The sequence below is a fragment of the Danio aesculapii genome, chromosome 4, assembly GCF_903798145.1.
Source record: "Danio aesculapii chromosome 4, fDanAes4.1, whole genome shotgun sequence".
NCBI lineage: Eukaryota > Metazoa > Chordata > Actinopteri > Cypriniformes > Danionidae > Danio > Danio aesculapii.
The window spans coordinates 1,933,918-1,950,378 of NC_079438.1; the positions used below are offsets into that span (position 1 = coordinate 1,933,918).

At 41.5% G+C, this 16,461-nt stretch overlaps 3 protein-coding genes across 3 annotated transcripts in view; all 3 read left to right on the forward strand.

Annotated features, from left to right (window-relative positions):
* The first annotated feature begins 716 nt into the window (after positions 1-716).
* LOC130222441 (uncharacterized) lies at positions 717-3,120 on the forward strand. Its single transcript, XM_056455012.1, has 2 exons — positions 717-826; positions 900-3,120. The coding sequence occupies exons 1-2, from the start codon at positions 798-800 to the stop codon at positions 3,055-3,057; spliced, it is 2,187 nt and encodes a 728-aa protein (XP_056310987.1). The 5' UTR covers positions 717-797; the 3' UTR covers positions 3,058-3,120.
* Positions 3,121-9,749: 6,629 nt separating this feature from the next.
* On the forward strand, positions 9,750-12,183 carry LOC130222442 (uncharacterized). The gene is made up of 2 exons (XM_056455013.1): positions 9,750-9,840; positions 9,914-12,183. Exons 1-2 carry the CDS (start codon positions 9,812-9,814, stop codon positions 12,117-12,119), a joined length of 2,235 nt encoding a protein of 744 aa, XP_056310988.1. The 5' UTR covers positions 9,750-9,811; the 3' UTR covers positions 12,120-12,183.
* A 3,018-nt stretch (positions 12,184-15,201) lies between these two features.
* The window catches only part of LOC130222443 (uncharacterized), a 2,383-nt gene continuing 1,123 nt past the window's right edge, over positions 15,202-16,461 (forward strand). Inside the window, exons 1-2 of the mRNA XM_056455014.1 lie at positions 15,202-15,296; positions 15,370-16,461. The exon at positions 15,370-16,461 is cut by the window's right edge and continues 1,123 nt beyond it. Of these exons, the coding sequence (XP_056310989.1) occupies positions 15,268-15,296; positions 15,370-16,461 (1,121 nt within the window). The 5' untranslated portion in view covers positions 15,202-15,267. The remainder of the gene's footprint in view (positions 15,297-15,369) is intronic.

A 16,461-nucleotide genomic window follows, 5' to 3' on the forward strand; every position in this document is an offset into this window, starting at 1 on the left:
AAAAACGAGGATAATATGGTCCTATTAAGTCTTACGGCAAGTCTGTGTATGCTAACTTTTAAGTTCATGTTCTTTTCAGGTTGGGAATAATGATTTAAGTCTACAATAGAATCACAATAGCCTGAAATGTATCTGCTTCATGCTGAATATGCTAAAATAACTAAATATAGCACTTTTTTATCCATCTGAAATGAATAACTGTTCAAAGTAAAATGTATGGTTTGATTACTACTACTACTAATAATGTACCGTAGTGTCAGTGTTCTAACACATTTGATGTTTTGTCTAAGTTTAAACACATCTGTGTAAATGGTGCTGACACACAGCTGAATACAACTTTCACCACAGGAATGGTTCTGCAAGATATTTCCTCACAATACATCTGAATTAACTGGCCAACCTGACATGCAGTTAATCAGGAAAATAATCTCAGTAAATTAGTTAATAAGAAACTTTTATTTATATAAAAAACGTGTACTTTTGATGAACACAACACAAATCATTCTATTTCACCATCACTATACTTTTAACAGCACATTTGTTTGGAAAAATGTATCAGGTTTTCTATTTTGTTTGAGTCACCTGACATACCGTGAACATAATGTGTAACACCTGACAATAGACAGCTGAAACTAATATTGATCCATTAGTGACTCCTGAAACAACTGATCACTAGTTGCAGACACTATAGAAAGAGCAGAGCAGAAGCAGCTCCACATGGTGTGTTGAAAGCTTTTCTTTTTATTTTGTCTTTAATTTGGTGACAGTAGTGGATGGTTGGTTTGACTTGACTTACTATGGGTGCAGCAACAATGTGGATTTTAAGGTATGTTGTTTTAAGATCGGTTTGTTTTTGATTGTAGTTTAACATTTATTAAATGGCTGTTGTTCTTTTGCAGTTATTGCTTTGCAGTACTTTTAGCCCTTGGTGCATGTGATCCTGGACCTAATAATCCCAGCAAGAGATCGATTTACAGTGCTGCAGTTAAAGGGGTCTATGATGCGGGAAGCTACAGATCTCAGACTGGCTCTTCAGGCGTTCTCATGACTGTTGAGAAAACAGGCTCTGATTCTTCCACAAGTGAACTTCAGGGATCTGGTGTTGATTCTACTGGAAGTGGTAGTCTTGTTTATGGTACTGTGGGAAACGCAGTGAGTATTGGCGTGTCTGGGAATGATGTGAGTCCGTCAACTAATGTCCAAGGATCTGAAGTCATCAGTTCTAATGTCTTGATGCCATTGCAGCAAAGCAGTTCTGTTCCTAAGCCAGTTCTGCTAACTGCCCAATTGCAGACTGTCCCCCATTCCAACAGTCAGCAACCAGCAAGTTCTGGAACCGTAGCTCTGTCTAGCCCTCTGCAGTTGTCCCTGTCCAGTGGCCAACAACTACCACAGTTTAGTTCCCAGTCTGCAGTGCATGCTGGTAGAAGACCCCATAAGCCTCTGAGAGGTAAACCCCACCTGTCTGGTCCTAATATTGTTTTTGGTTCCAGACCAGTTCAAAATCCAGCATTCAACACTTTGAAGCCTCTTAAACCAGAAAAGCCTGCATCAAATCCAAGCTTGCAAATATTACAATATGGCAGTGTGCCAAGCAGCCTTGCTGTGGCTAACTATGAACTTGTCAGCCAGACTGTAAATCAACCAAGTGGTGTGCAGCCTCCGCATGTTGACATCTCTGTGGTCCGGCCCAGCAATCAACTTATTCAACAGGCAGTTGACACCTCTGTGGCCCAGGCCTCCAGCCAGCAGCTAGTTCAGACAAGCCAATCTATTTCCCAGTCAGATGACCAACAACCAGTACATGGTGGTTTTGTCTTTACGGCTCAGCCCAGTGGCCTGACTCCTCTCAAGCCCCAAAAAGGCAGACCTCAGTTTGTGTCCCAGCTTCCATCCAGTACAAGTACACTCACAATACCGAGTTTTAGTCTTGTAGTGCAGTCCACTAGCCAAGTACCAGTACAAACAAACTACCAGTCTGGGCCCCAACCTGCTCTACAACTGCCAGTACAAGCCAGCTACCAATCAGAGGCCCAGTCTGCTTTCCAAAGGCCAGGACAAACCAGCTACCTGTCTGTAGCCCAACCAGCTGTTCAACAAGCAGAAGCCAGCTTTCAATCAGTGTCTCTTTCCAATGGAAAGCAACTGGTACAGGCCATATCCCAATCAGAGGCCCAGCCAGGACCCATCAGCTACCAGTTTGTGGCAGAGCCCGGTCTCCAACAGCCAGCACATGTCAGCTTCTCTGTAGCCCAACCGATCAGCCAGCAAGCAGGTCTATCCACCTATGAGTATGTTGTCGAGCAGAGTGGGCAACCCCTTATCAAGCCAGTGCAGTCTCATGCAGTTCACCAGATCGGCTCTAAGCATTATTCATGCCAAGAGTTACCTCGGCACGGTTACCAGTTGAGGTTTCGGTCTCCACATAGAACCAGTCATCCAGCCCAAACTTTGCACACCAAACCTGTTGTACAGTTCAGCCACCAGGCACCTGTGAAGCCCAACCATCCCAGACCCCTCACATCAACTCTCCAAACCATTTTAACACCAGCTCAAGTGCTATCTGTCCAGCAGTCTCCATCTCGGCCAAGCTACACTCCCCAAGCTTTGCTAGTGGAACCCATGTACCAGCCCCTGGCACCGTCAAGTTCAGAGACCATCTCTCTTGCTGAGTACCAGATATCTCCTGTTCCAGGGCAGTTTGTTTCCCAGCCTCAAATGCTGCCCATTAGTCAGTCTCTCACTCAGTCCAGCTCCTCTTCCTCTGGTGTGCCAGTGCAGTCCAGCTACCAGCCTCTGGTACTAACAAGTTATGAGACCGTCTTGCAGCCTGGATTTCAGACCTCTTCAGTGCTTGTGCCATCAAGTTCCCAAGCATTGAGCAGTCCGGTAGTGTCAAACCATGAGTCTGTGTTTCAGTCAGTTCAACCTGAACTTGTATCTCCATTACAGGTGGATTATCAGTCTGTCACCAGTCAAAATGCTCCTGGACCTGCTCAAAATAGTAGGCCTTCATCCCAGAAGTTGTTCAGGTTGTTGCAGCAAGTGAAGTCCTAGATCTACTTCTGGTTCCTAAGTCATGTTTGCATTCTGATGTCAATAAAACATGATTTAAATGTCTTTTTGTGTGGACCTCAGTTTTATAAACTTATTGACTGTTGCATCCAATATTTAAGAAATTCTTCTGCATTGTCCCCTGTGTTCATTTAAAATGGCTTAAAGTCTTTTAAAGACTCCATGCAGCGACACGTTCACTGGTATAATGTAAAGTTTTATTTGCAAAGTACAAGTGATACTGTAACCACACACCGTGTGCTCATGGACTGATTACGGGGCTACTTGTACAACACAGAAGTTGATGAGTCTTGTTCAACTAATTGTGAATATTAAGACTTGGTTTCCTTGCCTTTCAGTGTTTGACTCTACTTCTGTTTGTTTGTTTTTGTCTGCTGTGCACCTGTACTGACCGCTCGCCTGTTTTATGACCACTACTCTGGATTCCCTGTATACATCTGTTTACCCCCTGTGTTGACCATTGCTTGCCTGACCATCCTGCTCATAGATCCTGCATTTGGATCCGCACTCCTTTCCACCCTCACTTCACATTACAATATCGGACATCAGAGTGAAACATTGTGTGTTGTATCGGATTAAATAATTTCCTATTATGACATATGATAGTGAAATATGTAAATTAGCCTGTACATATTTGTTCATTTTTGCCATTTTGCATTTAATAAGTGCCTGTTTTAATTTAATACACTGTGAAAGTATAGAAAGTGATTTGTACTACAGTAAACAGCTGTGTTGAGCCTTTTTTGGCTCATTCAGAACTCAAATGTCTATGCCTGTCTATGTGCTGGAATACTGCTAGTTTAGTTTACAGCCATATTAGTCAAACATTGTATTAATTTAAAATTCTTAAGGAGCTGAGCCTCCCTGAAATGAACATCCTAAAACTGCCCCTGTAAAACAGTATTTGGCATTTGTCTTAATCGTGCCCACCACTACAGGGAACGACACCGTCTGCTGCTGTCGCTATATACACTAGTTACCCTTTTAAACCGCATAGCATTACGTGATTTATTATTTGTCTTTGCCTCATTGTTTTTAGTGTTATATACAGACTCCTGGGCATCACGGTGGTGCAGTGGGTAGCACGATTGCCTCACATCAAGAAGGTCGCTGGGTCAGTTGACATTTCCGTGTGGAGTTTGCATGTTTTCCCTGAGTTGGTGTGGGATTCCTCTGGGTGCTCCGGTTTCCTCCACAATCCAAACACATGCGCTATAGGAAACTTGAATAAGCTAAATTGGCCATAGTGTGTGTGTGAATGCAAGAGTGTATGGGTGTTTCCCAGTGTTGGGTTGTGGCTGGAAAGCATATGTTCCGCTGCGTAAAACATATGCTGGATAAGTTGGCGGTTCATTTCGTTGTGGCGACCCCTGATTAATAAAGGGACTAAGCCCAAAAGAAAATGAATGAATGAATATAGAGTCCTATTAGCTTGGTGTAAACACTTGGTTGTGACCACATAATGGCTGATTGATGTTTAAAGCAGCCTATTAAATGGAAAGTAATAAGCCAGCAAAGAAAATAAGGTATAAAGCTGTCTTTCTATGTATGCATAGACTCTACTGAGTTAACTGAATTAAAACTAAATTGTTGTAACTTACTTGACTAACCTGATGTGTAAATATATATTTTCTCAGAACGATTTTATTGATCACAGAAATTAATTTATTGCAAGCAATCTTCAAAAACGAGGATAATATGGTCCTATTAAGTCTTAAGGCAAGTCTGTATATGCTAAGTTTTAAGTTCATGTTCTTTTCAGGTTGGGAATAATGATTTAAGTCTACAATAGAATCACAATAGCCTGAAATGTATCTGCTTCATGCTGAATATGCTAAAATAACTAAATATAGCACTTTTTTATCGATCTGAAATGAATAACTGTTCAAAGTAAAATGTATGGTTTGATTACTACTACTACTAATAATGTACCGTAGTGTCAGTGTTCTAACACATTTGATGTTTTGTCTAAGTTTAAACACATCTGTGTAAATGGTGCTGACCCACAGCTGAATACAACTTTCACCACAGGAATGGTTCTGCTGTATTGATAGGTGTTTTGAAGACCTACCATAAGAGGCCACTAGATGGCAGTACGAGGCCAAGGTAAGCCTAGTTGAGTTATGTGAGAAGAATAAAGCATTCTGACAAAAGTACTCGGTGTGTGAGCCTCGTCAATACATGGTACCAGGAGAAATAACGAAAATTAAAAAAGAGAGATGATGAATAACATCCGTTCACCAGAGGAATTGAAGTTGACGGGAAATGTCAATGAGAACTGGAAAGTGTTTAAACAAAGTTTTGAACTTTATGCGCTCGCTATAGGGCTGGATGGAAATGAACGGAGGAAGATTGCGTTGCTTTTAACAGTGGCAGGACGCAGTGCACTGGATGTGTATAACACATTTGTCTTTACTGAAGAAGAAAAAGATAAATATGAGGCTGTGATAGAGAAGTTTGAACAATACTGCACACCGAGGAAAAACGAGACCTATGAAAGGTATGTCTTCAGAAACAGACTGCAGAAGGAGTCAGAATCCATTGAACAGTATGTTACAGATCTGAGATTAAAAAGCCAGACATGCAATTTTGGAACGCTGCGTGACTCTATGATTAGAGATCAAATAGTAATTGGAGTACAAGATAAAAGAGTGAGGATGCAACTGTTGAAAGAGACTGACCTCACATTAGATAGGGCAATAAAAATTTGCCAAGCGTCAGAGTGTGCAATGGCACAGCTGAAGACATTCAGTGAAGAGAAGGAGACAGCAGAAGTGGATACAGTACGAAGTGCTTCAGAGAAAGCCATGTTAAATAAGAAAAAAACAACAAAAGACAAACAAAGAGAGCAGGGCCTGTGGAAAGTGTGGCAACAAACATGCACTGAGAAAATGCCCAGCATTTGGAAAGGACTGTAGGAAATGTGGAGGAAGAAATCACTTCGCAAAGTGCTGTTATTCAAAGAAAAAAGTTCAACTCCTTGAAAAGAGAAGCGACAGTGAGAATGAAGAGGCACCGATTTTCCTGGACTCAATTAAAGAAGGGCAAACTACTTCAAATGATGAATGGATAGCACACATGGAGGTAAATGGTACTGATGTCTTACTAAAATTAGACACAGGAGCACAGGCAAACATCCTGCCGATGAAAGATTTTCAAAGACTGATAAAAAAGCCCAGGATATGTGACAAAAAGGTGAATCTGAAAACCTATGACAACAATACCATACACAAAGGGAGTATGCAGGGTAAGTTTGTCCTATAATGGACAGAAGAAAATTGTTCTTTTTGTGCTTGTAGAAGGAAACAAACAAGCAATACTGGGACTGAAAACATGTATGCAGCTTGGATTAATAAAAAGAGTTCATGTCATAAACAAAGACATGAAAGTGAAACAGAAAAAGAAAGATGCAAACACCAAAGAAGTTATGCACAGTGACTGGATAAAGCAATATAAAGAAGTGTTCAGAGGAATAGGACGGTTACCAGGAGAACACAAGATAAAGTTGAAGGAAACGGCAGAACCTGTTATTCACCCAGCAAGAAAAGTGCCAGTTGCTTTAAAGGAGAGACTGAAAAAGAAACTAGACACACTGATAAAAGAGGGAGTCATCAGGAAAATAGAAGAGCCCACAGAATGGGTGAACTCACTTGTAATAGTGGAGAAAGCAGATGGAGATCTAAGACTGTGTATAGACCCGAAAGATTTAAACAAAGCGATTCAAAGAGAACACTATAGACTTCCAACAAAGTCTGATATAACAAGTGCGATGAGTGGAGCATGTTACTTTTCCAAATTGGATGCCTCATCTGGATTCTATCAGATGATCCTAGATGAAGAAAGCGCAAAGCTGTGCACTTTTAATACGCCATTTGGAAGGCGTTGTTTCTTAAGATTACCGTTTGGCATCAGTTCCGCCCCAGAAGTATTCCACAGAACTGTGCAGCAACTTTTGATGGAATTGAGGGAGTAGGAGTTTTCATTGATGATGTGGTGGTTTGGGGACGTACAAAGAAAGAGCACGATGCAAGACTTTGCAGGGTCCTAAATCAAGCACAGAAAACAGGATTAAAACTGAATAAAAATAAGTGTGAGTTCGGAGTGAGAGAAATTACCTTCCTGGGAGAAAGGTTGTCTGAAGAAGGGGTACAACCGGACAGAGAGAAAATCCGGGCAATCAAAGAAATGCCAGAACCAAGAGACAAGAAAGACCTGCAGAGAGCTTTAGGGTTAGTTAACTATTTAGCAAAGTTTGTTCCAAATCTGTCAGCAAATACAAGGTCATTAAGAAACCTGTTGAAGGCAAACACAGAGTGGCAATGGAAAAAGGAACATATAGAAGAGTGGGTGTGGTTAAAGGACAGTTTGACCAAAGAACCGGTCTTAAAATTCTATGATCAAGATAAGCCACTAAAAGTCTCTACGGATGCATCGAAATTGGGTTTAGGAGCAGTTTTGCTTCAGCAACATGACATCGAGTGGTATCCAGTTGCATATGCATCTCGCACAATGATGTCTGCGGAAAGAAACTATGCACAAATAGAAAAGGAAACTCTAGGTGCAGTGTTTGGCTGCGAGAAATTCCATGAGTATGTTTATGGAAGACCAGTGATCCTGGAAACAGATCATAAGATTCTCAATCTCAAAGAAACCACTAGGAGAAGTACCACCTCGCATACAAACACTAATGCTACGCCTACAGAAGTATGATCTGGCCTTTGAGTTTAAACCAGGCAAGCACCTCATTGTGGCAGATGCCCTGAGCAGAGCTAGTTTGCAGAATAGCACAAGCAGCACAGAGGAGGATGTGCAAGTTCACGTAGACTCTATCCGAGTACAGATACCAGTATCTACTGCAAAGTGGGCAGAGATAGCTAAAGAAACGCAGAAGGATGAACATTTAAAGAGAGTGATAGAAATAATTCACTTGCCTGAGAAAGGACTGTTGGAAAAACCATACCAACATTTTCAAGATGAACTGACAGTGCTAGATGGAGTTCTGCTAAAAGGAACAAAATAGTCGTACCCAACACCATGAGGAAAAAGATGTTAAAACTTGTGCATGAGGGACACTTGGGAATGGAGAAATGTAAGAGACGGGCAGGAGAGGTACTGTACTGGCCAGGTATGCACAGAGACATAGTGACATTAGTGCAGAAATGTGAAGTATGCCAGCGACACAGATACCAGCAACCTAAAGAGCCCATGAAACCACATGACAAACCAAAGGAACCATGGAGAAAGATTGGAATGGACTTATTTCAACTAAAAGACAAAGATTACTTGCTGCTTATTGACTATTATTTAAATTACCCAGAATTTGTGAGACTGTCAAACACAACATCAGAGCAAGTAATTGTAGAAACAAAAGCCATATTTGCACGTCATGGTATCCCAACGACTGTAATAAGTGATAATGGACCACAGTTTATCAGTCAGAGTTTTAAAGATTTTGCAAGAAATTATGGATTTGACCACATAACATCGAGTCCTCTTTATCCACAATCCAACGGCTTAGCAGAGAAAGGAGTCCAGATTGTGAAGCGCCTGTTGAAAAAAGCAGCAGAGACAGGAGAAGATCCTCACCAGGCTGTTCTTAACTACAGGGCATCACCTATGGAAAATGGCCTTTCACCAGCGGAACTTCTCATGAATCGGAAACTGCGGACAAGACTTCCATCAGCTAATCATCACATGATGCAAAGTTCTGTGAATCATGCGAAAGAGAGGCAGATGAACTATTACAACAGAACAGCAAAACCATTGAGTCCACTGGCTCAAGAAGACGTGGTACAGGGTGAGATGTGATGGACAGTGGGGACCGTTGGCCAAAGTGACAAAACAGACTATGCCCAGGTCTTATGAAGTGTTGACAGAACATGGAAAGTTAATGAGGCGGAACAGAAGACACCTGCTGAAAGTGCCTCAGAGAGCCATAAGAAGCAAAGAAAGTGACTTTCGGGATGTGGAAATCTCAAAGCAAAAGGAACAATCAGAATTGCAAGACAAGTTAACAGAGACTGACAGAAAGAATGATGTTGAGAGACTGACAGAACGTCCAAGGAGGCAAATACAAAAAAAAAAAGGCTAATAGAAGAAATGTAAATTGTTCATATATATGTAAAAAACTTATAGTTTTCAAGTTTAAAAAAAAAAAAAGGAAGATGTATTGATAGGTGTTTTGAAGACCTACCATAAGAGGCCACTAGATGGCAGTACGAGGCCAAGGTAAGCCTAGTTGAGTTATGTGAGAAGAATAAAGCATTCTGACAAAAGTACTCGGTGTGTGAGCCTCGTCAATACACTGCAAGATATTTCCTCACAATACATCTGAATTAACTGGCCAACCTGACATGCAGTTAATCATGAAAATAATCTCAGTAAATTAGTTAATAAGCAACTTTTATTTATATAAAAAACGTGTACTTTTGATGAACACAACACATCATTCTATTTCACCATCACTATACTTTTAACAGCACATTTGTTTGGAAAAATGTATCAGGTTTTGTATTTTGTTTGAGTCACCTGACATACCGTGAACATAATGTGTAACACCTGACAATAGACAGCTGAAACTAATAATGATCCATTAGTGACTCCTAAACAACTGATCACTAGTTGCAGACACTATAGAAAGAGCAGAGCAGAAGCAGCTCCACATGGTGTGTTGAAAGCTTTTCTTTTGTCTTTAATTTGGTGACAGTAGTGGATGGTTGGTTTGACTTGACTTACTATGGGTGCAGCAACAATGTGGATTTTAAGGTATGTTGTTTTAAGATAGGTTTGTTTTTGATTGTAGTTTATCACTTATTAAATGGCTGTTGTTCTTTTGCAGTTATTGCTTCGCAGTACTTCTAGCCATTGGTGCATGTGATCCTGGACCTAATAATCCCAGCAAGCGATCGATTTACAGTGCTGCAGTTAAAGGGGGCTATGATGCAGGAAGCTACAGTTCTCAGACTGGCTCTTCAGGCGTTCTCATGACTGTTGAGAAAACAGGCTCCGATTCTTCCACAAGCCAACTTCAGGGATCTGATGATGATTTGACTGGAAGTGGTAGTCTTGTTTATGGTACTGTGGGAAATGCAGTGAGTATTGGCATGTCTGGGAATGATGTGAGTCCGTCAACTAACGTCCAAGGATCTGAAGTCATCAGTTCTTCTGTCTTGATGCCATTGCAGCAAAGCATTTCTGTTCCTAAGCCAGTGCTGCTAACTGCCCAAGTGCAGACTGTCCCCTATTCCAACAGTCAGCAACCAGCAAGTTCTGAAACCATAGCTCTGTCTAGCCCTCTGCAGTTGTCCCTGTCCAGTGGTCAACAACTACCACAGTCTGCAGTGCATGCCGGTAGAAGACCCCATAAGCCTCTGAGAGGTAAACCCCACCTATCTGGTCCTAATATTGTTATTGGTTCCAGACCAGTTCAAAATCCAGCATTCAACACTTTGAAGCCTCTTAAACCAGAAAAGCCTGCATCACATCCTAGCTTGCAAATATTACAATATGGCAGTGTGCCAAGCAACCTTGCTGAGGGTAACTATGAACTTGTCAGCCAGACTGTAAATCAACCAAGTGGTGTGCAGCCTCCGCATGTCGACATCTCTGTGGTCCGGCCCAGCAATCAACTTATTCAACAGGCAGTGGACACCTCTGTGGCCCAGGCCTCCAGCCAGCAGCTAGTTCAGACAAGCCAATCTATTTCCCAGTCAGATGACCAACAACCACTACATGGTAGTTTTGTCTTTACGGCTCAGCCCAGTGGCCTGACTCCTCTCAAGCCCCAAAAAGGCAGACCTCAGTTTGTGTCCCAGCTTCCATCCAGGACAAGTACGCTCACTACACCGAGTTCTAGTCTTGTAGTGCAGTCCACTAGCCAAATACCAGTACAAACAAACTACCAGTCTGGGCCCCAACCTGCTCTACAACTGCCAGTACAAGCAAGCTACCAATCAGAGGCCCAGTCTGCTTTCCAAAGGCCAGGACAAACCAGCTACCTGTCTGTACCCCAAATTGTCGTCCAACCAGCACAAATCAGCTACCAGTCTGTAGCCCAACCGACTGTTCAACAAGCAGAAGCCAGCTATCAATCGGTGTCTCTTTCCAATGGTAAGCAACTGGTACAGGTCGGATCCCAATCAGAGGCCCAGCCAGGACCTATCAGCTACCAGTTTGTGGCCGAGCCCGGCCTCCAACAGCCAGCACATGTCAGCTTATCTGTAGCCCAACCGATCAGCCAGCAAGCAGGACTATCCACCTATGAGTATGTTGTCGAGCAGAGTGGGAAACCCCTTTTCAGGCCAGTGCAGTCTCATGCGGTTCACCAGATCGGCTCCAAGCTTTATTCATGCCAAGAGTTACCTCGACATGGTTACCAGTCGAGTTTTCGGTTTCCACATAGAACCAATCTTCCAGCCTTATCTGTGCACACCAAACCTGTTGTACAGTTCGGCCACCAGGCACCTGTGAAGCCTAACCATCCCAGACCCCTCACATCAACTCTCCAATCCATTTTAACACCAGATCAAGTGCTATCTGTCCAGCAGTCTCCATCTCGGCCAAGCTACACTCCCCAAGCTTTGCTAGTGGAACCCATGTACCAGCCCCTGGCACCGTCAAGTTCAGAGACCATCTCTCTTGCTGAATATCAGATATCTCCTGTTCCAGGGCAGTTTGTTTCCCAGCCTCAAATGCTGCCCATTAGTCAGTCTCTCACTCAGTCCAGCTCCTCTTCCTCCGGCGTGCCAGTGCAGTCCAGCTACCAGCCTCTGGTACTAACAAGTTATGAGACCGTCTTGCAGCCTGGATTTCAGACCTCTTCAGTGCTTGTGCCATCAAGTTACCAGTCAACAAGTTCCCAAGCATTGAGCAGTCCGGTAGTGTCAAACCATGAGTCTGTGTTTCAGTCAATTCAACCTGAGCTTGTATCTCCACTACAGGTGGATTATCAGTCTGTCACCGGTCAAAATGCTCCTGGACCTGCTCAAAATAGTAGGCCTTCATCCCAGAACTTGTTCAGGCTGTTACAGCAAGTGAAGTCCTAGATGCTACTTCTGGTTCCTGAGTCATGTTTGCTTTCTGATGTCAATAAAATGTGATTTAAATGTTTTTGTGTGTGGACCTCAGTTTTATAACTCTCCTTTTTATTGATTACTGCATCTCTTATATTGAAGAAATTAATCTTACAGTTACATCTGCAATATTTAAAATTATCTGTTGGCATCTATTTCAAAATAGCTTGCGTTAGTTTTTTTGCTGTGATCCATCTGCTGATCTAATGTAAGGTTTTACTTGTGAAGTACAGTAGACCAGACATTGTGGACTTTTGATCATCTGATTTTAAGTTTTGCAATATAAGGTGTGTGTGTATATATATTTTTTTTGTAAGCAGTTTAAACCATCCACAAGGTCTTTTTTTTTTTTTTTTTTTTTTTTTTTTTTTTTTTTTAAATTGACAGTTGCATCTTCAATATTTAAGAAATCTTCTGCATTTTCATCTGTCCATTTTTAAAAAGGGTTACAATAGTTCAAAGACTCCATTCAGTGACAAGTATGCTGATCTAATGTAAAGTTTTATTTGCAAAGTACAAATGATACCGCAACCAGACATGCAATGTGCTCATGGACTGATTACTGGCCTATTTATACAGCACACAAACCTACAGAAGTTGAGTCTTGTTCAACTAATAGCTAACATTACGACATGGTGTCCTTGTCTTTCTGTGTTTGACCCTAGTTTTTTGTTTTATTTTGTTTGCTGCGCACCTGTACTGACTACTCGCCCGTTTTATGACTACGATTCTAGATTCCCTGTATACATCTGTTTCCCCCTGTGTTGACCATTGCTTGCCTGACCTTCCTGCTAATAAAACCTGCATATGGATCCGCACTCCTTTCCACCCTCACTTCACGTTACAACATCAGAGTGAAACTTCATGTGTTGTATCATATTAAAAATGATTTTCTATCATGATAGTGAATTAGTTTTTCCCAATTGTTTACACACCTTTCCTGAGAGCATGTCTCATTGTCAGAATTCTACACACAATCACAAAACACACACACATTGGGCAAAACTCTTCAATTCTTTTGCAAAATGAAACCGTTCAAAACAATGGGATTTCTTCTCACAATGGTATTTTGTTTTCAAATAACACACAAGCCATCACATGAGTAGACATTTATAAGAACAGTTGAACACTGATGTGCTCAAGGTAAAACACTATGACCACTTCTCCATTCATTATACTGACTTACTATAAGCCATCTTTAGTTCAGTGTTACACTTACTACAGACAGTACACAGGCCTACAGATGTGCGTTGTACAATATTTCACAATATTGTTTTCATTCAAAACACAAATACACGGCGCCAAATATATTTTACTGTATTTTTCCCCACAAAAACAGTGTACACAGTCCCAAGTCCCAACCAACACAAAGTGCGCACAACGTGGTCTACATATGCCATCAACAGAAGTATTTACTGAATACAGTTACAGAACAAACAAACAAAGACAAACAGCTATTCTGCATCATCTTTTCTGATTTGGTCTGGCCAAGCAGTGGGGGAAATGTCACCTTGCATGGCGAATCCAGCCATGAAAAGCATCAGATGCTATAGCTTGGAGAAGGGGTATACGTGTGTGTGGATTTCTGTCATACACTTTCCATCTCCAGGCAGAAAAAAAATCCTCAATAGGTTTGAGGAATGGAGAATATGGAGGGAGATCAACAATAACATGAAGGTAGGCAGTGAACCAGATGGGCTCTGATTCCTAAATTGCAAGTATGTGTGACCGGTGTTTACCTATGTGATGAGTTAGTATGCTAAGTAGGTCATCCGACTTTACAATTGTGAATGACAGTGTGTTCCTTGTGAAAACAAGAGATTTTCTGCATGGAAATTGTGCCAAATGCAGAGAATTGTATGTAGTGTTTTGAAAAAAAAGTGTGTTTTAAACTTGATATTTGAGTGTAAAGCTGGAACTGTGCTTGTAGTTTAGCAGAATTGGTTCAGGGGGTTGGTGCATCAGCTACATGTTGTAGTCATTGTGTCTGAAGTACAAGTAATTGTGTGTAAACAATTGGGAAAAACTGTAATAAAGGGACTAAGCCCAAAAGAAAATGTATGAATATAGACTCCTATTAGCTTGGTGTAAACACTTGGTTGTGACCACATAATGTTTAAAGCAGCCTATTAAATGGAAGGTAATGAGCCAGTAAAGAAAATAAGGTAAAGAGCTGTCTTTCTATGTATGCACAGCCCCTACTGAGTTAACTGAATTTAAACTAAATTGTTGTAACTTACTTGACTAACCTGATGTGTAAATATATATTTTCTCAGAACGATTTTATTGATCACAGAAATTAATTTATTGCAAGCAATCTTCAAAAACGAGGATAATATGGTCCTATTAAGTCTTACGGCAAGTCTGTATATGCTAACTTTTAAGTTCATGTTCTTTTCAGGTTGGAAATAATGATTTAAGTCTACAATAGAATCACAATAGCCTGAAATGTATCTGCTTCATGCTGAATATGCTAAAACAACTAAATATAGCCATTTTTTTTACGATCTGAAATGAATAACTGTTCTAAGTAAAATGTATGGTTTGATTACTACTACTACTAATAATGTACCGTAGTGTCAGTGTTCTAACACATTTGATGTTTTGTCTAAGTTTAAACACATCTGTGTAAATGGTGCTGACACACAGCTGAATACAACTTTCACCACAGGAATGGTTCTGCAAGATATTTCCTCACAATACATCTGAATTAACTGGCCAACCTGACATGCAGTTAATCAGGAAAATAATCTCAGTAAATTAGTTAATAAACAACTTTTATTTCTATAAAAAACGTGTACTTTTGATGAACACAACACAAATCATTCTATTTCACCATCACTATACTTTTAACAGCACATTTGTTTGGAAAAATGTATCAGGTTTTCTATTTTGTTTGAGTCACCTGACATACCGTGAACATAATGTGTAACACCTGACAATAGACAGCTGAAACTAATAATGATCCATTAGTGACTCCTGAAACAACTGATCACTAGTTGCAGACACTATAGAAAGAGCAGAGCAGAAGCAGCTCCACATGGTGTGTTGAAAGCTTTTCTTTTTATTTTGTAGTTTTATTTGGTGACAGTAGTGGATGGTTGGTTTGACTTGATTTACTATGGGTGCAGCAACAATGTGGATTTTAAGGTATGTTGTTTTAAGATAGGTTAGTTTTTGATTGTAGTGTAACATTTATTAAATGGCTGTTGTTCTTTTGCAGTTATTGCTTTGCAGTACTTTTAGCCCTTGGTGCATGTGATCCTGGACCTAATAATCCCAGCAAGAGATCGATTTACAGTGCTGCAGTTAAAGGGGTCTATGATGCGGGAAGCTACAGTTCTCAGACTGGCTCTTCAGGCGTTCTCATGACTGAGAAAACAGGCTCTGATTCTTCCACAAGCCAACTTCAGGGATCTGGTGTTGATTCTACTGGAAGTGGTAGTCTTGTTTATGGTACTGTGGGAAATGCAGTGAGTATTGGCGTGTCTGGGAATGATGTAGGTCCGTCAACTAATGTCCAAGGATCTGAAGTCATCAGTTCTTCTGTCTTGATGCCATTGCAGCAGAGCAGTTACTCCGTTCCTAAGCCAGTGGTGCTAACTGCCCAAGTGCAGACTGTCCCCCATTCCAACAGTCAGCAACCAAGTTCTGGAACCGTAGCTCTGTCTAGCCCTCTGCAGTTGTCCCTGTCCAGTGGCCAACAACTACCACAGTCTAGTTCCCAGTCTGCAGTGCATGCTGGTAGAAGACCCCATAAGCCTCTGAGAGGTAAACCCCACCCATCTGGTTCTAATGTTGTTTTGGGCTCCAGACCAGTTCAAAATCTAGCATTCAACACTTTGAAGCCTCTTAAACCAGAAAAGCCTGCATCACATCCTGGCTTACAAATATTACAATATGGCAGTGTGCCAAGCGGCCTAGCTGTGGCTAACTATGAACTTGTCAGCCAGACTGTAAATCAACCAAGTGGTGTGCAGCCTCCGCATGTCGACATCTCTGTGGTCCAGCCCAGCAATCTACTTGCTCAACAGGCAGTTGACACCTCTGTGGCCCAGGCCTCAAGCCAGCAGCTAGTTCAGACAAGCCAATCTATTTCCCAGTCAGATGACCAACAACCAGTACATGGTAGTTTTGTGTTCACGGCACAGCCCAGTGGCCTCACTCTTAAGCCCCAAAAAGGTAGACCTCAGTTTGGGTCCCAGCTTCCATCCAGTACAAGTACGCTCCATACACCGAGTTCTAGTTTTGTAGTGCAGTCCACTAGCCAAAAACCAGTACAAGCCAGCTACCAATCAGAGGCCCAGTCTGCTTC